The sequence below is a fragment of the Anoplopoma fimbria genome, chromosome 11, assembly GCF_027596085.1.
Source record: "Anoplopoma fimbria isolate UVic2021 breed Golden Eagle Sablefish chromosome 11, Afim_UVic_2022, whole genome shotgun sequence".
NCBI lineage: Eukaryota > Metazoa > Chordata > Actinopteri > Perciformes > Anoplopomatidae > Anoplopoma > Anoplopoma fimbria.
In genome coordinates, this window is record NC_072459.1 from 11,746,595 (window position 1) to 11,765,628 (window position 19,034).

The 19,034-nt window shown below is 43.7% G+C and overlaps 1 protein-coding gene across 6 annotated transcripts in view; it reads left to right on the forward strand.

The window, feature by feature from the left end:
- Positions 1 to 19,034, forward strand: part of cyth1a (cytohesin 1a) — a 42,012-nt gene that overhangs the window by 19,980 nt on the left and 2,998 nt on the right. For 2 of the 6 annotated variants that reach the window (XM_054606744.1, XM_054606745.1), the window contains 11 exons: positions 7,386 to 7,468; positions 9,724 to 9,788; positions 10,765 to 10,831; positions 10,928 to 11,046; positions 12,340 to 12,420; positions 12,603 to 12,715; positions 13,714 to 13,862; positions 13,975 to 14,087; positions 17,943 to 18,021; positions 18,139 to 18,207; positions 18,709 to 18,863. In XM_054606744.1, the coding sequence (XP_054462719.1) occupies positions 7,386 to 7,468; positions 9,724 to 9,788; positions 10,765 to 10,831; positions 10,928 to 11,046; positions 12,340 to 12,420; positions 12,603 to 12,715; positions 13,714 to 13,862; positions 13,975 to 14,087; positions 17,943 to 18,021; positions 18,139 to 18,207; positions 18,709 to 18,863 (1,093 nt within the window). Of the gene's footprint in view, positions 1 to 473; positions 767 to 1,524; positions 1,609 to 7,385; positions 7,469 to 9,723; positions 9,789 to 10,764; positions 10,832 to 10,927; positions 11,047 to 12,339; positions 12,421 to 12,602; positions 12,716 to 13,713; positions 13,863 to 13,974; positions 14,088 to 17,942; positions 18,022 to 18,138; positions 18,208 to 18,708; positions 18,864 to 19,034 lie in introns of those variants that run through there. The other 4 variants (XM_054606742.1, XM_054606743.1, XM_054606746.1 and 1 more) reach the window with 3 other exon arrangements.

The window sequence follows — 19,034 nt, forward strand, 5'->3', positions numbered from 1 at the left end:
ATCTCAACTTAACATACCTAATCATGTATACAGTACCAGTCAAAAGTTTGGACACACCTTCTCATTCAATGGTTTTTCTTTATTTTTATTTTTATTTTTTTCTATGTTTTATATTTTAGATTCTTCAAAGTAGTTGAATGTGAACAAGGTGTGTCCAAACTTTTGACTGGTACAAACAAATGCTCAACAAACCAGAATATGTTTTATATTTTAGATTCTTCAAAGTAGTTGAATGTGAAGGTGTGTCCAAACTTTTGACTGGTACTGTATATGTAGGTATTGAAAGAAAGGTGTGTGTGTGTGTGCGTGTGCGTGTGGCAGAGAAAGGAATGACCACTGGGTGGAGCCTCCATGTTAATGGTAGTGACAGCAAAATTGAAAGAGAGAGTAGAAAAGGAGAGGAGGGAGGGAGGGAGGGAGGGAGGTAGTGAGTAAGGCTCTTTTTCCCAAATGGACTCGGTCAGTGTGCCGAGAGCATGCTGGGAGCTGATCGCTGTGCTGTACAGCTGAGGAAAGCCGGCTGTGTCTCTCTGCTGGCTGGAGGAGCCGGCTCCTTCTCTCTGCCGCTTGTCATGTGGACGTCCGGCTCGCCCGCTTTAAGACACAGGAGCTGACAGAAAAAAACGGACTGCTGTTTTTTTTAATTTTATTTTTATTTTTTTATAATAATAATAAGGAAGAGAAAGGAAAAAAGGTTGAGTCACGAAAGAAGAGGAGCTCTCTGGGAGGACACAAAAGTGCCACTTTTGGAGGATTTCTCTCAAAGGTTTGCACTTAAATTTGCCGATGCTCAACTGTTTTGTTTGTCAAACTGATCACGCGTTTGTTTTCCAAAGGTCTGTTTGTGTAGCTTGACATCTCTGGTACTTTGCTGTCATGTGGGACTTTGGTCAGCTTTCATTGACTCCCTGTCCATCCCCCACTTTGTTGACAGTATTGAAGATTAAATCAGTGAGGCAGGGCATAATGCGTGCTACCCAGATAAAAAAAACAAAAAACTAGGATGAGAATCTTTTTAAGTGCTATTGGTCTGACGTATCGTCTCCTGGGCCTGGTCCTGTCGTTCTGCAGCCCGGTTTGTTGTGTCGTGGTTAAGGCCGATGAATGGAGCTCCACTGACTGACACTTGAGATGATTGACGACTGGTGCAGCAGGCCACCGACTGGGCAGCGTGGTGCTGTCAGTGGGGGTTAGGTTTGTCTGTGTTTAGTATAAAGGCATATATTTATTTGACTCATCAGGATCGTATATAAAAGTGCAAACAGAGGTAAACGCTCTAGGCTGCAGAAGTCAGACTCCAATTTGACTTTCCTATGGAACTCAGCGGCACAAAACGAAGCTGGGATGACGAACAAATAATGTAACAAAGTAAAATCCAAGGATGCTTCGGCCATCGGTCCCCCTGCCTGGGCCGTGTTGAGGAATGTCCTCAGAGGCCTCTTGCAGACACAAAGGCAAAGCTGTGATCGTCCCACTGCTCTTCCCACTGTCTCTGTGTTCTCCTGCCATTCGCCGTCCCACGCCTCCCTGGCCAAACACAAGGCTCCTTCTACAGCGATCGCTCCTCTCTGTCCTCCTTCACCTCCTCCTACCCTCAGGCCAGGTCAGGTGGGATGCTTTTTTTTGATCCATAAAAGGTGGTCCATTTTTGGCCTGCTTCGGGTTCTGTTTCTGTGTCCGGCGGCGATGGATCTAAAGGTCAGAGGTGAACAAGTTATTTTGGGCCAGTGCCCGTATGAAAGACTGGCATTCCTTCACAGCCCCGTGATCCGCTTTGTTACAAGCTGTCTGGATCAGAAGATGAAGGGGTGTGTGTGTGTTTGTGTATGTGTATGTGTGTGTGTGTGTGTGTGTGTGTATGTGTGTGTGTGTGTGTGCGTGTGCTTTCAAATATATATGAGGGAGAGTCCCCTTGGGGTTTACTGTAGTAATGAGATTCAGTCTCGGATCACAGATCAGGGAATGAGACATTCACGTTTTAAATCAACCTTTGTTCAAACAGCAGGAAAGGTCAGTGCATACACAGCTTAGAGACATTTTAATAGACCTTAGTACTTGTGTTTTTGTGTGTGTGTGTGTGTGTTTTTGCCCATACCAGCTCACGTAACCGATTGTTTGTGTGCATGTGTGTGTGTGTGTGTTGCGCTCAATGCATTAAACCTCACTGCGTCTCGTTACAGCTGGCGCTCTCATTGGTTTAGGCAAGACGTCGATTGATTGGAGCCCACAGGGACCTTGAGGGTGGAGGGTGCATTTTGCAGGTTAAAGGAAACTTTCCATGTAACTGTGAGGACAAAAAGCTGTACAGCAGTCACAACAGCCTTGAGGAACAGCGGGGTGGGGTGTGGGGGGGTGGAAGGATGGACAAAAGTGGTGAGAAAGTGGAAGAGAGGCGAGTGCAGAGGAGAAGATGAGGGGAGAGATGATAGAGGATGGAGAGTAAAAGTAATCCGGCCTAATGAGGAACTAATGGACGCTGATTCTTTCTCAAAGTATGAAGGGAAAAAAGCTGTAGACACAGAACAGATGAAGGACCTTGTGCGGGAAGAAACTTCAGCTATTTGTGTCATCCATCTGCCTGGATCGGTGCGTGCGCTTCATCAAAGTGTAATCATGTACAGGCTACACCGACACGTGGCTCCAGAAATGGATGTGCATCTCTTTTGAATATTCCCTCAGTCAGCAGATCATAGGCAGCGTTGTAGGGTAATCTTTTCATTGATGTCTCCGTCTGGTCCAGTAGATATGGAGATAATTAATCCAGTGTCACACTAAACTGTCATTAACCCACTCTGATCAGAGTGGAGCCTAGATACGTCTCTTTAAGTTGACTTAATGTGTATCCTGTCCAGTAGTTGTGTCAGGGGCAGTCTGGGTGAGGAGCCTATTTAGTTAATCATTTTTTTTATTTTTGAGTCCTTTTTAAGCTGAGAGGAGCTCCCTAAATTGGGTCACATCTGCAGGGAGGGAGGAGGGGGGGTGGGAGCTGAGAGATCCTAAGCACTCAAGAATTCTAATTTCCTCATTTTCCAAGGAGAGTTTCTTCAGTGATCTGGGTGGAAATGAGACGTCTCTCTCTTTTCTGCCAGGCTTTCAATCAGGATGCATATTAGTGGGCTCTGCCGCTGTGGGAGAGGGAGCTATAAATGGTATCTCCCTTGATGTCACCTCCCCTGTGCTCTCCGCTGACCCAGCCCACGCTAAAAACTACTTCACCAATGTAGGAACTCTGCAGACGCTCTTAAAAGCAAAAGATAAGGACTTACTCTGTCAAAAATGTTAAATGGGATTTAGGTCTCGAATGAAGCATTGTGGTGAGTTAAAAATGTTACATGCACAAACGTTTTGCAAGAAGTTCTAGTAGAGGATAGGGAAGCGCCAATTCAAGAGTGGGCACCGTGGTTATACTCAAAGGGAATGAATTGACTGTTTTGAGTTGTAAATTTAGGTAAAAAAAAAACCCCACTTTTCCAGGGCAAGATCAGCTTACACTGGCTCATATTTGGCACAAATCTGGAGAAGGGCACTTAAAATATGGATATAATTATTGACTGCTTGCCACTTCCATTATCCAAATCACTTTGCACCACTTTGGCGATAACAAGTTATTTAACCCAGTGAAAGACTTGATTTATAACATAAAAAAAAGCTAGTGTGAAGGGATAATTGCTGAATCATTTTCTCGCCACTATAAATGTTCTGCCTTGCTTCCCGATACTTATCACTCACTATCACAATCTGGACAGTTCCAGTAAGATGGTGTTTTTGTGTTGAAAACTGAAACAAAAAGCAAGTTGCTGAGCGCTGACACAGCGGCAGGCACGACGGGAGACGTTGTGTGTGCGTGTGTGTGTGTGTGTGTAAGTGCACATGACTTAAGCGCGGTCTTTGTACACGGCTACACTCATGTGCGTGATTCCCCTGAATAACCTGCCTTCCGGGCAGCGTGAGTCCCTGAAGGAGTGAAGATGTGGGCAGCATGTGGAGATCACCACATACACCAGCAGGGTCGCCCCAGTCACATCGCTGCAGGGGCCCTCTGCTTCAGGGGCCCTCTGCTTCAGGGAGGCTCCTGAAGTCAGATATAGACGGAGCAGATGAGGAGTGGTGTGTTTTGCGAACATGGAGAGAAAAACACCACATTTCCTCTCGTTTCTATTTGCTCTTCAAACCCGTATCACCGCATCAGGAAGAGATGGATATTATTATTTGGATGTTTTTTTTTTAATTAAAATAATTATATTTCACCACAGAAACAGATTCTCTCCATCTCTCTTTCCTGTCCGTGTTGTGTCTTTGTCACTTCCTGTCTCTTTCTGATTGATGACAGCCTCTTTTCGTTGGCACTACCGGTGCAGAAGTTTGCTGAATGACAGCCAAGCAGCTCCCTTAGACGGAAGGGAAACGAGCAGCGCTCAGCATTTACTTAAGTGGATGGGTTCCCCTCTTCATCTGCTGTGTTCTGGGAAATGACACCCACTTGGTGCCCAGCTCTGGCACATGCGTTTGTGGGGCCTCTCCCCTTCCATGATGTGGTCTTGATCATTCGGGAAGGCAGTAGTCCGTACCTGACTGGCTCCTGGAGTAAATCTGATCTTGTGGATGACAACAGATGACGTGTGTGTTGGCAGGGTCGAAATAATGCCCTTTAATCCCAGGACCAGGGTGTCGTCATGCATCTGCCCCGCTGATGGCCTAAAATACTGATTTTCCTAAGCTCCTTGTTTGTGCTCTTGAAGGACGCAAGGGAACAGATGATCTACATCCTCAAATGATAATGTTCTATATAATTACAGTCCTTTTCTGCAGCTCTTCTCTCCTGTCAGTTCCTTCACTTTGTGGTCCTCTTTTGAGACAGAAATGCTGTGGCTGTGTTGGGTCCGGCTGGGTTGTTTTGTGTGGCATGGCTCACGCCCCAACCTGAAGTCATGTATCGAGAAAGAGGAATGAACTTCCTGTTTTAAGCTCATCCTTCCTGTTGTTCTTGTTTGTGCTGTTGAGCTCACAGCCTGCTCTGGCTTCACTCAGTGTGACATTAACTCGGCCGATCAATGGGGAGACAGGGTCATTAAATGCTAAAAGAACACGTATTCTCTAATCTGTCTGCACTTTGTTATCGAAGGACCTCTCCGTGTGTGTGTGCGTGTGCGTGTGTCTGGCTTGTTTGTGCATCTCAGTCTGTATCAAAACATTCATGTCCTGCCCAATACGAGCTGCTATCGAAGGACCTCTCCGACCCAAAAAAACAAAGGTTTAACAACTATTTATTTTGGCGTCAGCTCCCGTTGTAAGTGAGGACAGTTTTATAGAGCTAACCATAGTTTCCATGGATACCCTGAACATTTGTGATGGATAAAGCCGGATCGCCGCGGTAACTGTAGGCTGTGAGGTATGTGTGAAAGGTCAACCTCGAGTGGACTGCCGTGCTCCCCCAGCTGTCTGCGAAACAAGTCGGGAAGACAACATGGCTTTGTTTTGCAGCTCCTCAACAGCACTTCTGTTGTCTATTATCCCGGTGTGAAATATTAGCAGATATTAAATTTCATGGGTATGAGCCTCAAGATGTTGAGGTAAGCATACTTTCTTTTATTAAAATAAGTGCTCTCCATTATGCAGCACATATTTTCTTGCAGATGTCATTTATTTAGGATTTTACGCTTGGATAAAATGTTCTTTACGGCACATATTTTCTTGCAGATGTCATTTATTTAGGATTTTACGCTTGGATAAAATGTTCTTTACGGTCAAATTAAATGAGCCGATCTTGCGTCTTTCTGATTGTGAAGTTTTGTATTTTTCGTGTGTAGTGAAGCTCACACTTTCTGGTTGAGTGGCCTGTCCTTGCTTTATTGATTGCTGTGTCAGATTTTGTTTAGCTTTTGTAACCTTCATTCTGCTGACCTCTTACTGCAGGTACGCTGGGTCCACAGTTTAGCTGATCACAATCTTTTTTTTGGCGCTTTTATTAGGATTATGTAGGACCTATATTGAAGTAAAGATTTAAAGTAAAGTTTTTGTTGTGAAATGAGTAATCTAATACCCTGTGTTGAGGATTCCTCTGTCCTCCGCTTCCATCCCTCTATAACCATTACCTTGTTAACCGGTCGCAGAGATCCACATAGTCAACCCTAGTCTCGACCCCTTTAACCTTTGAACTCTGCTGCTGAGGTAATGAGGGGCGGAGAGCTCACAGGAGGTGGCTTGTGCTCGGCCACTGGGGGAATCAGAGAAAGAGCCACTGAGTGATTTTCCTACGTAACCGCTGGGACTTGTGCAGCTCATGAAGCTGTCAGGGTTCGTTGGGTTTAATTGCGAGTCATGCTACATATCTCTAGTCTTGTGATACTGCAACAATTTTTTGAGCGCAAGCGTCCTCCAAACAACGCTTTGCAGCAGCTGAGTGGCCAAATGGTGGGAATTCTCACACCTCAGAAGGGAAAAGGCTTTCACTTTGATTCGCAGGAGAATGTATGATTCACTAAAGGAGATCATTGTTGTTGCACTTTGGATCATGCATTTCTTCTGCAAGTGCAAACACGTTTTTGCAAAACAGAACAGAAATCCGTTCCCTCCCGCCATGACAAAAGTTTTTAGAAAAACATCGAAAGTTGTATTTTAACTGTATCCATCCAAAGGTTTTTGACTCAAGCAAGCAAACATTGCCTTCTTTTAGGGGCAATTACAAGTAATTCTGATGCAAGAATCATTTTGATATCAAATAGAGACTGATTCTGCAATAAGATTCTGAAAGAGTAAAGGGAAAACGCTTCCAGCGCAGATTGTGCTGCTTGTACTGATACTATTGGTGTTCCTTCATGCTCGTATTGCAGGTAGGGGTTGCACGAACACAATTTGTCCATCGAACATTTTTCTTGCCCCTCAGTTCTTGGCACAAAACTAATTATAGCAGCCTTTAGTGTGAGTGACAGGAGGACTGGCAAAGCTTTGAGACCTGTCACATTTGTGCTACTCTGGCGATGACGCTCATCGCTGCCTGGCTGACCTGAGCCGTTTCATTTAGTCGGACAGATTACGCACAAAAGTGAGGTCCTCTTCAAAGTGCTCCTGTCTGCTGCACACGGTTTAGATGTTTCATACGCTTGTAGTTTTTGTTTGTTGTCTGATCCGTCCCCCTCTCCTGTCCTCTCCTCAGACCATATATATATCGTTTGCTGTTGATAACCCTCCTTGGTGACTCCACGCCCTTTTGCCGTGGGCATTCAATCACTTTTATGATATCAAGGGGAATTATAATGTTATTTCTGTGCACCGAGATACCCTGAGGGACACGCCTCGGGGGATAGATATGCATAGAGAAGGATTAAGGTGCATTATATTTTGGGCCGACTAACCCTTCATCCTCTCTCTCTCTCATCTCTCCCCAGTGCCGGACGACCTCACCCCAGAGGAGAAGCAGGAGCTGGAGAATATCCGCCGGCGCAAGCAGGAGCTGATGGAGGACATTCAGGTAATACTGGAATAGGATATGGGGGCTGTTTATATGAACAAGCTTATGACACAGAAACAGTTGGTTGATAAGAAAAAAAAAAAAAATAAAATAATCTATGTGTTTACTTCTTAAACTTATTTACTAAAAAATGTAGTTTTCCTGATTCTTGGGAGGAAATTACACTTTTTTCAAATATAATTTGACTTGTTTCAATAAAAAAAATATCAAAACAGAAAATAAAGTACTTGATTTTAACTGGAAAGTATTATAGCCAAATGCAACGCATTTCAGTTATTTAAACTGGCTGTAAAAGTTTGTATATTTTATGTAAGCTATACTAATTTCCCCGCTGCGGGACTAATAAAGGATTATCTTATTTTATCTTAATTTACATTTATAGCACAGTTGGGCTAATATTAATAAAATATTTGATTGATCCACCCATTAAATTGACCAGACTTAAACATTTAGAGGCTTGATAATCATTTTTTTTTAACTAGATAATCATTTGTTTTTTAACTACAATTTCAAGACATTTGGCTCACTTCCAGTAACTTCAGCTAAAACTACAACTTGTTGAATATATGAATACCTCCTATCTAGTTGTACAAATGTCTCTTTTACGAGAAGTCCTTAACATAATTCACCCTGAGTGGAATGTGAAGTATTTCCTGTCAAAAGCTCACTTCCTATGCAAACCATTTCTGGTAACTGTTAAGCCATTTGTGTTTTTTAGATGTTCTGTGTCTCTTATGGGTGTTTTTTATTGAAATGTGATGTTGAATGTAACTTGAGTTAAAAGAAATAAGATAAGTATTCAGATAAAAATAAATAAAAATAGGATTAAGCTCTTATAAGGAACGCGCTCATGCAGCCGGTTGAATATCCCTCGTGTACGCTCTGATTTCCAAAGAGAGACAAAATTCAAATCAGCTTGGCCGGATTTCCCTAAAGTGGTTTGTTTGATTCCTCTCCATGGCCCGTGATCATTTATTTGGCTGTTGCCTTCACCCAAGAGCAGAGCTTATTATTGACGCGAGCTGCTCAGGTCAGATCTGTCACTCAATAACCAGCTCTGTAAGCAAACGACACACAGGGGTGACAGAACTGTCATGCACCGGGCAGAGAGTTGGCTTCCAGATGTCCCAATGGGTAACTCGACTTCCAGTGGCCATGACAGACAAACATTAGAGGCTATGATCCGACACCCTTCTCTTTTATGAGCCTGGACCACCATCGCAGCCCCTCCCCCATCTTGGTCCTTTCCTCTCCTCTCGTTTTCTACACACAAACCCCTCTACTCCTTCTCACCTCCTACACCCTCCTCTGCTGGTCCTTCATGTCAACCCCTCCCAACCACCGCGACCACAACCACACACACACACAGCCTTTGTTTGCGGAGGCAAGCATCTGAGGAATGTGTTGTGATTGCGCAGGCCTTGAAAACACAGATGATCCCTTTGTGGTTTGGCCTATAGTGCATTGGTATTATGCATGAGAAATTATACACTAACATTGCAGCTTGATATGAATGGAGAGAGTCCATGATTGTAGACGTTTTACTTGGAGAGCTGCAGCCTCACATGATCAATAATAGACTCTGTCTGTATACAGGACGCCTTTTATGCTATTATTCCACACATTCATCAAGCTGACGTCACCCTCTCCATCATCTCCACCCGCTGTAATGCCCTTACTGCGCCAGTCTGGCACCAGCGGTCCTGGCTTGATCAACTAAATCTGCCTCCAAGGCCATTAATCACTAAAAGGCTACACAAAATAAGAGCTTTCTTACTCCATTTGTATTGAGGTAATCCACGAATGTTCTCTCCCTAATCGAATTCAGGATGAGGGGATTGATTAGGAGAACCCACATATGGAAACACGCGCGTTGATACGAGATAAAGTCGGTTGCTTTCTGTTTTTAGTTAAAGGGAACCGACGAGTGCCGGATGTCTAGCTGTGTGTCAAATTTCAGCTCATCAGAAGTGACTCTGCTCTCTTTGTTGTAGCTGATGGTTCTGTTTGTGAATATTTACCGGATGTTATAAAAAGGCCAGCTGGCTTATAGACAAATACAATGTGATTCAGGGATGATGGCCTCTCCCTCGACACTGTTTAATAGAGCAATGCAAATACTTTGCATGTTGTTTGTGTCGGTCACACACGCCCACGCCTCCTGGTGGCAGGGAAATAAGGACGCACATGATGAATTCATTCTCTCCACACACTCATTCCATTTTAAGACTTAACATTTGTGTCTTTTTCTGCAGCGGCTGAAGGATGAGATCGCAGAAGTGACAAGTGAGATCGAGAACCTGGGATCCACTGAGGAGAGGTAAGAAAAAGGGATCCGACCCCAAAACACCCATTTCCCTCTCTGTTTTGCCTAAATTTGCTTATTGTTTGCCTTCTATTAGCTTAGCAAATGAAGCTGTCAATTATTAATGTTTGATGGGCAGGTCAGGCAATCCCGTCCCACCAAATATGCTTTCTCAAATTGGCTGTGCTTTTTAGGCAGTTTAAATGTTTCATCAGGCACACCCCCATGATGGGAGGCCACATTGAATAATGCAGTGGGTGTATGGGCAGAGGCAGACAATGCATAGTCCCTGGGGAGGGAGTGCTGATGTATGGTCTACTCAAGTGGATAGGGATCCCATCAGCTACCGAATTATCTTTCTTGGATCTGAAACCCATTAAGGGTTGCAGCACCTCCTTGTGATCAACGCTTCCTTGGAATCCATGTCTTGAATAAAGTTCATGCAGTTTGTGCTGCTGCGTGTCGAGTGTTGGTTTTGGCAGACAAGAGCCGAAGGAATGTTGGTGCTGGTGAATCAGTGGGAAGAAATGGTGACCTCTCACCGGCGGGAGATGGAGGTGTTACCATGGTGACGGCGGACTCTTTGAGTGCCCTTTGACCCCTGAATAACTTGAGGCATGAGAAATTAGACGTCTCCATATGCATTATGTTAAAAGCTTCATCAATGCTTAGTCATCAATCTGGAGGGGAGGAAAAAGGTGGCCGCTGCCAAACAAATGAAAAAGAAACTCTCAAGAAATGAATAAAAATGAATAAAATGAAAATATTTTTTTGGGACTGTTAGTCAGACTAAAAAAGCAATTGGAAGACATAACCTTGTGTTCTTGGAAATTGTGACTGACATTTATTGTACAGTTTTATAGACCAAATTCTTGAAAAAAAAAGTCAGATTAATCAATAAAGAAATGCTAGTTGCAGCTCTTTTGTTCATGTACAACAATATTTTCACATCAAGAACAACCAACAACAATCTACTCCCTTTGTGTTTCAGGAAAAACATGCAGAGAAATAAACAGGTGGCCATGGGGCGTAAGAAATTTAACATGGACCCCAAAAAGGTAGGTGGAAGAAACTGTTGTGATTCTTCAGAAATGTGATTGATCCCACATGTTCTCTTAAGCAGGAAGTAACCTGGGGCCCTGTCTCTTTCTTAGGGGATCCAGTTCCTGATTGAGAACGACTTGCTGAAGAATACCAGCGACGACATTGCTCAATTCCTCTACAAGGGCGAGGGCCTCAACAAGACGGCCATCGGAGATTATCTCGGAGAAAGGTCAGGATGAAGACTTTTCCCTCCATCTATCTCCCATCATGACTCACCGATGTGGTTGATAAAAGCGCTGAATAGCTGATGCATATTTTCCGTATTGCTGTTTCCTGTTGGTCAGGCACACGCCCATCCTTTTGGATTATTGGTCCCACATTTAGACTATCCTCTCAAGACGATGTCCATTACTCAATAGCCTCCATCTGTCTTTGATTATCGTACTCATTCATAAGTTAGGGATCAAGAGACTCACTACTCTGGGAATGCACGTGCTTGAGGGCAATTTAAGATTTCACTCGAGAGCTGAGACCATCCTCGTTAGAGTGAACACATAATACAGGAAGTAGTTTCAGGCATGACGTACAATACGCGCCGCTCAGGGACTGGAGAGCAGGCCCGGTTACAGTCAGGGTGTGGTGTTTTGAGGTCAAAGCAGGAAATGGAGTTCAGGCTGTTGATGGGTGCTCTTCGTTTCATTGTTATCCTGCTCTCCAAGTGTTTTTGATTCTGTAAGGAGGGGCCGGAGCAGCGTGAGAGCCTCGAGACACGATTGGTCACTCGTCCGCTGGGAACGCTCGTGACTGGATATGTCTCCGTCAGCGAGAGCCCCTTAGAGCCGTCCCATGATCCCACAGGGCAGATCATTTACTCCGAAGGGCATGAAGGTCGAGGATGATGTCATATTTGAGATCAGATGATAAATTAAAGGGAAGTGGTGGGTGTTTTTTCCGCGTGTGATTTTGAGTGATCAAACTTTTTCGAAGAGCTACTATATAAGCCTGGTTTAGTCTTGGCCTTCCTCAGCATACACTAAATAACTTCTTAAAATCCACTTTTATAGATTTCCTTGTAGGTAACGATCTTTTTTAGCGCTTCAACACTTGGACGACTAATCCATCAACAAAAATGTATATATTATTAACATTTTTTAATGGATTGAATAATGATTCTAAAGGGGAACTCAATTTTGTAATTTTAACTGTCCATCGTTGGACAGTCTGACAATGTTATCGGAGAGCAGTGCTAAATTGGTGTTTTTAAAATACCAAACATTCCCTGATCCTATCTTCTCATTGTGAGGACTTGCTGCTTTTCTTTGTCTTGTATATTAGGCAGTTGAAAATCCTTGGGGTTTTTGAAGTAGGGTCGGACAAAACTAGAAATACATTTTGGTCATTTTGGGCTTGTGATGGACATTATTGACCATTTTCTGACATTTTATAGAACAAACAATAAGCCGAAAATAACTTTTTCGAAATGTTCCCCAATAAGACATTTGCCATGTTTTGTCTCCTCTAGAGATGACTTCAATATCGAAGTCCTTCATGCCTTTGTGGAGCTTCATGAGTTCACCGACCTCAACCTGGTTCAGGCCCTAAGGTAAGACAGCGTCTCCCCAGGAGCTTTCATCATGTAAATCAAGTGTGATACAGTCAATTTTTTTTAAGCGTATCCTAAAGATGCAGCTGTCGGTTTCAGTCGTATGCTTTCATAGAGCTCATTCACCCTTAACATAGTGGAAGTGAGTCTGTTGCTGACTACTGAGCTGTGTCCCCTGACAGACAGTTCCTGTGGAGCTTTCGGCTTCCGGGAGAAGCTCAGAAGATCGACCGAATGATGGAGGCCTTCGCTCAGCGCTACTGCCAGTGTAACCCTGGCGTTTTCCAGTCCACAGGTACCGCCGTCACGCCATAGCGCCATGCTTTCAGTGTTTCTATGAAAAGCTAAAAAGCTGTGAAAGTGTAAACAATGAAACAAAATGTCTTCCGTTTGTCTTCTTTCTCAATAGTTGGTTGATAAAGTCTGAAATATAGCCATTTTCGACAGCATTATTGATGAATTGAGTTATTCAAATTGGTAAACAGAATATTCATAATAACTAGCTATAACTCTCTGTTGGACTCTGATAAACTTTTTCTCCCTGAAGAACTTCATTTTCCATATTAGCCTAAGATCTAATGGCATGCCAAAGGAAGTCGCGTCTAAACTACTTTGTTTAGCAGACAGACAGTCTGCTGATGTGAACTGTGCTCTGGAGGAGTGTCTGGCTTTTGGGAAACAATGCCCAGATAGCCGCCTGCCTCTAACATGGATGCAGATGGATGTGAATAATGCATGGGACTTCTCAACAGCCTAACGGGCCAGATAAAGTGCTGCTGTGTCAGCCGTGTGCTGGCCACGTTGTCTTTTAGCAAACACACACACACACACACACACACACACACACACACACACACACACACACACACACACACACACACACACACACACAGTTTAGAGTGCTTATCCAGAAACACACATGCATACTTAGCTTCCCACTCGCAGCCTTTTCACTCCCACCCACTCTCCTTGCTAACGAAGCTTCGCCTATCTGTTCCTCTCTGTTTGACAGTGGTCCCCTAAGTGCAGTCCTTTCAGCTCAGCTAATTTACATTCATATTTAAACAGTAAATTAAACACCGGCAGAAGTTTTATGGTAAACAGCAACCCTATTTTTCTCATCCATCTCTTATGGTGTAATTTCATTTATATATATATGTGTGTGTGTGTGTGTGTGTGTGTGTGTGTGTGTGTGTGTGTGTGTGTGTGTGTGTGTGTGTGTGTGTGTGTGTGTGTGTGTGTGTGTGTGTGTGTGTGTGTGTGTGTGTGTGTGTGTGTGTGTGTGTGTTACAGACACCTGTTACATCCTGTCATTTGCCATCATCATGCTAAACACCAGCCTCCACAACCCGAATGTGAAGGACAAGCCTACTGTGGAACGATTCATCTCCATGAACAGAGGGATCAACGATGGAGGGGACTTACCTGAAGACCTGCTCAGGGTCCGTATGGCTTTAAAACTTGAAAAGTTATTTCTCTCCTCGTGAGGGATTTCTCCTCCTGCAATCTCAAACCCGCTCTCGATTCACAGTCAGCTATTTTTTTTCATTTCAGAATCTGTACGACAGCATCAAGAATGAGCCTTTCAAAATCCCAGAGGATGACGGCAACGACCTCACACACACTTTCTTCAACCCAGACAGAGAGGGCTGGCTGCTAAAGCTGGGTGAGTGACTGGGAATACACAAACACAGTTATGTGGACACATTATGATGTGGAAGTGCTGATTGATTACTTTGTGTTGTGTTTTCACAGCAGTTCACGTTGGTAGATTATCTCAAGGCTGCATAAAGTGATGTCTACTCTGAGGTCAATAACCTGTGTGTGTGTGTGTGTGTGTGAGAGCGTTAAGGTGTTTGTGATAGCTTTGTACAAACTCGACCCGAGACGTCTGAAGACATCTCTGCCGGCTTTCATGTATTATGAATGTGGCCATGAGACATGTGGAGGCCTTTAAAATATTTAAGTTTAATGAAATTTTAAGTAAAGAGGTAAAAAATGAAACACCAAAGTATGGTTTACATTTTGTACTACCTTGTCATTTGCAAGTGCCTTCATCATTTCAAGTGTTGATTGTAGAAAGAAATGTTATGACGGGGCATATTCATACACTGACATGCAAGCACACACACAAATACTGACCTTTCAAAGGATTTGTCTAATTGTTTCTTATTATTTTTCTTATCATAATGAATTTTTTTTTTGCTGTTTCTTGACGTTTTAAGGGCATTTTTGTCCTGACGTTTTGCTGAATTCTGACTTTAACATATGTTCCAGCACAAACGCATTCACACAGATACCTGTATCGTTACAAGTGTTTCACAGGATGTCAGCTGTTACTTCCACTGTTCACAATCTACAAGCAGAAAAGCACAACCCTGGTCCCCTGAACTCTTCATCCTCTGTTTTCCTCTGAGATCTCTCTCTGTTGTACAGATTCACAATTAATTTAATAAAATTTAAAAAAAAAAGCCTGAATGTTAGAAGTAAAATTGAATCTTCCAATCAGTGTGAATCTTTACAACAAACCCGTCAAGAAAGGGAAGAATTACTCTATCTCCAATGACTCCGAATTGACAGATTTGAGTAACAACAATCAAGGTGGAAGTAAAATGACCGGAAATAACAGAAATGGACCCAAGTGGAGGCGATATTTAATGTAGTGCTTTATAGTAACATTGAGTAGAACTCCCCCGTGTGGGCTGATGTAATAACAGCAGATGTAAAATCTGTTGACCTTCTTTGCAAAATACAGAACATTGAAAATGAAAGCTGTAAAGCAGTGCATCAAAGCCTCCCTGGAACCAGATTAACAGGACTGTGGTGCAATAATTCCTTCCCATTTAATTTGATTTTTTTGTTTTTGTTTTCTTTTCCTCTTCGTTTGTTTGTTTGTTCCCATGATTTTGGCTGTTGTCTTTCCTCAGGAGGTATGTACACCTGCTCTTCCCAAACGCTAGTCCATCTCTCAGCTCTCGGTGCTTTTGGTGGTCCGCCATGCTTTTTGTTCTCTTCCTCATTTTTTTTTTTTTTTTTATACGTTCACACAGGTTTTTTTTTATTTTCTTTTTGTCTGTGGATTTTATATTTTGCGTCTCTCCATTGACTCATTTGAACTTCTGAAGTTTGTCCTTTCAGTCTGTCATTGAGCTGGTGGTTTGTCCACTCTCTTTTATCTCTGTGGGTGGTTGCCGGGTGGTCACCGGGTTTATTTTCTACCATGTGGGCTCGGCTCAGGGAGCTGACGCTTTGTGACCACTCTACTGAGCAGTTTGACCCTTTTTTTCCTCTCTATGCTCTGGTGGTCATTCTCTTTGATCTCTCTTTTTTTTGGAAGCTGCATTATACCTTTTTTTCCATACAGCGAGCACAACAAAGGACCGTTGCTTGACTCTCCAAATTGATCATGAACCCAATTCCCCATTGGCTTATTGTTGTTTGCTCTCTGGTCGCATGGAATAGGGATAATGCACCTTTTCAACAACGTGGCTCTGCTCTCCTTATCTTAAGCTGTAAATGGATCTGAAGGGTAACGGTGTGGCTGCGGCCCGGTGTGGTGCTAGACTGGACTGGACCAAAACTGTGGGAGAGAAGCCTGGGCAGACGAGTGAACCGAAAAGGGATTCAGGCATGGGTCAAAAGATTCATGCATGCTTGTACACTCAAAGTGGCCATAGTTAGTAGCTTGACTGTGCATTCTTGTAATTTATGAATCATCCTACTACGTACAAAATAAGAGCTCCTTGTAGAGCAAAAAGAGAATCCGTTAGAAGTACAGAACCAGTTGCTAATTCACCCTGTTGAGATAAATCATTTGCAAAGGAGTCATAAAACTATCAACAACTAGATATGATTTATTTTAAAGAAAACCAGATCCCTCTTAAACTCTACTCGCCCAGCCTCCCACAGTCCCGTCTTGCATGGGTGCTCCCCCCCTCCTCCCCCTCCGCTCAGCTCCACTCCGGCCCAGCACCGTCCGCACATCTCTGCAACAATCTGCTGGGACGTCCCGTCTCGTCCCAGACATTCTTGCACGGGAGGAGGTCACCTTCTCTTTTTTTTTTTTTTTTTTTTTTTTTTTTTCTTGGGGAGTGACAGGAACACACTTGACCATGAAACCACTCGCCACCTCCAAACAACCCAATCAACTCTCAAGCCAGTCAGCTGTGTGATTCTGCCATCGCGTCTCGTGTTTTTCTGTTCGTCTGCTTTTTTGTTGCAACACACTTGACGAGTCGAGATGCGGAGAGGGGCTCTCCATCTCGGCCCGTCCAGTGAGGCGTGTGTCGATGGCGTCTGTAGATTTTAACAAGCGTAGACTGAAGTGTTTAAACCTATCATGGTGTCTGTGATATGATGGGATATCATATACGGTGCTACTACTGTTATATGATAATACACGTGTGTTCTACATGTCTGCATAGAAACCTCCTCAAAGCCTCCTCTGTCCTGGTAGATGGGTTTCACAAAGCTTTTTCTCTGTCATTGGTGGTGGGGTAGCCTAGTCTAGACAAGGCTTAGGTCTATATGTCATGATCAGAAAGAAAGCTCACCGGACACTGCTCCTATACCAATGAGAAGGTACTTAACAAAGCCAAAACAGGAAATTCAAGTCTGAGAGGCCTGTAGAGAAGCCGAGCATATCTCCAGGCGCTGGGCTTCTTGCCACTCTCATCTCGTTGGCATCCCATCTTCCCAGCGTGAGAGTTCCATCTGCTTACTGTGATCAGGTTTCCCCTCACAGGAAGTATGGGTGTCAAAGGGGGTCAGAGGTCAGCTACAGATCAGCGGGGCACAGAGTTAACCAGAGAGCCCCCACTGGGCGTGAAAGAGACCTTAATCCTCAGTCACTCCTTACTTTCGACATTCAACCAAATGTATAGCCAATGGAGTGCTTTGCACTTAATGAATTTATTAAACTACCACTCAAATATAGAAACTAGAAGACTGGTATGAATGTGGTTTAGTATATAAACCTCCTCAAAGCCTCCTCCATAGATATGTATACTGTCTATCCGTCCTGGCTCCTCTGAGTCAGCGACTAAAGGAAAGAAAAAGATGACCAAGTGAGCTAAGTTTCAAGACAAAGCCAGACATTCATAGCGACACAAAGCTTTATTGTATAGAATCGACCCCAATGAGCCTTAATATGGCATCTGTCTACTTTGTGAGATTTAACTGTGAAGTGGCCAGGACCTATGAAATGTAGACGTGAAAGTAGCTCAAAGTATTCAACACATACAAGGGGATTTGAATAAGTAGTTATAAAGTCAAGAGAAATAACCAGAGCGCCAAAGCCTATGCAGTTGTGGTGATGGCGAGCGCATGCAGCGATGGTGGGTCAGGGTGAAATAGCGGGACGATCTGGGTAAAAGGAGTCCTGTGGAGCCGTCATCTGTCTGTCTGCCCGTACATCTGTCTGCCTGTCTGCTGCTCGACCCAGTGCTTTCGGTGCTCGTTTTTCTCTCTCTCTCTTTCTTTTTCTTCTGCTGAGCCTCTTTGACGCTGGCCGTTTGCTCCACAGGGGGACGAGTTAAGACCTGGAAGAGGAGGTGGTTCATCCTCACAGACAACTGTCTTTACTACTTTGAGTACACCACGGTGAGTACGGCTCCGATTCTCCGCCAGAGAGAGAGAGAGAATCATCTGCTCCCTCCGTTCTGGTCGTTCCATTGCGTGCAGCACTCGTTCACTCACATCTGTTGTATTTTTTTGCAGGACAAAGAGCCCAGAGGAATCATCCCGCTGGAGAACCTGAGCATCAAGGAGGTGGAGGATAAGAAGCCTGTAAGTACAGCTCCCTCTGCTGGTTCCTCCTGTGATTACACACACCGTCAGATCCGAGATTTACATTTTACTACAACCCATTTTCCTAATGGACGGTAAAGAAAGACTCTCTTTAGTGCAGCCCTTTTTGGAAAATTGACAACGGGGATTATTTTTTGCTGAATTTCCACTGCTGTAGTTTTTAGCATGCACCGCTTTGACATTTAACGTTGAACTAGAAATCAATCAACCTGATTTATTTAACAGATCTAGACATTTAATTGACACAAACTGCTTCATAGGCAGTAGCATTCACATACACAACCATATTTGCTGCGAGTTACTTACTCACAATTTTATATGACGCAGTATATGAACAGTTTGCCATAAAGAGGGCTTTCAAAAAACACTGTAGGTACATTAGCTAATAGTTTATAGCATTTCTGATGAATGCAGTTATTTTTGTCTTTGGGGCGTCCTACTTTCTATAGCTTCTAACCGGCATCCTCTTCACTTCTTTAGAACTGCTTTGAGCTTTTCATTCCGGACAACAAGGACCAGGTGATAAAAGCTTGCAAGACCGAGGCTGATGGACGCGTTGTCGAGGGCAACCACACCTTCTACCGTATCTCCGCCCCCACTGCTGAGGAAAAAGAGGAATGGATGAATAGCATCAAGTAAATGTTTTTTTCTTTCACTTCTTGAAGGCATAGCTTGATGCAGTTGCACGTGTGTAGCCTGCATGTAAGGCTCATTAGGGGTTTACAAAGCCGCCCCCCCATTATTATATTTTGTCTTGCTACAATTCTGTTGGATAATCCTACTCCTTCTTCTCAACATCAATTTGG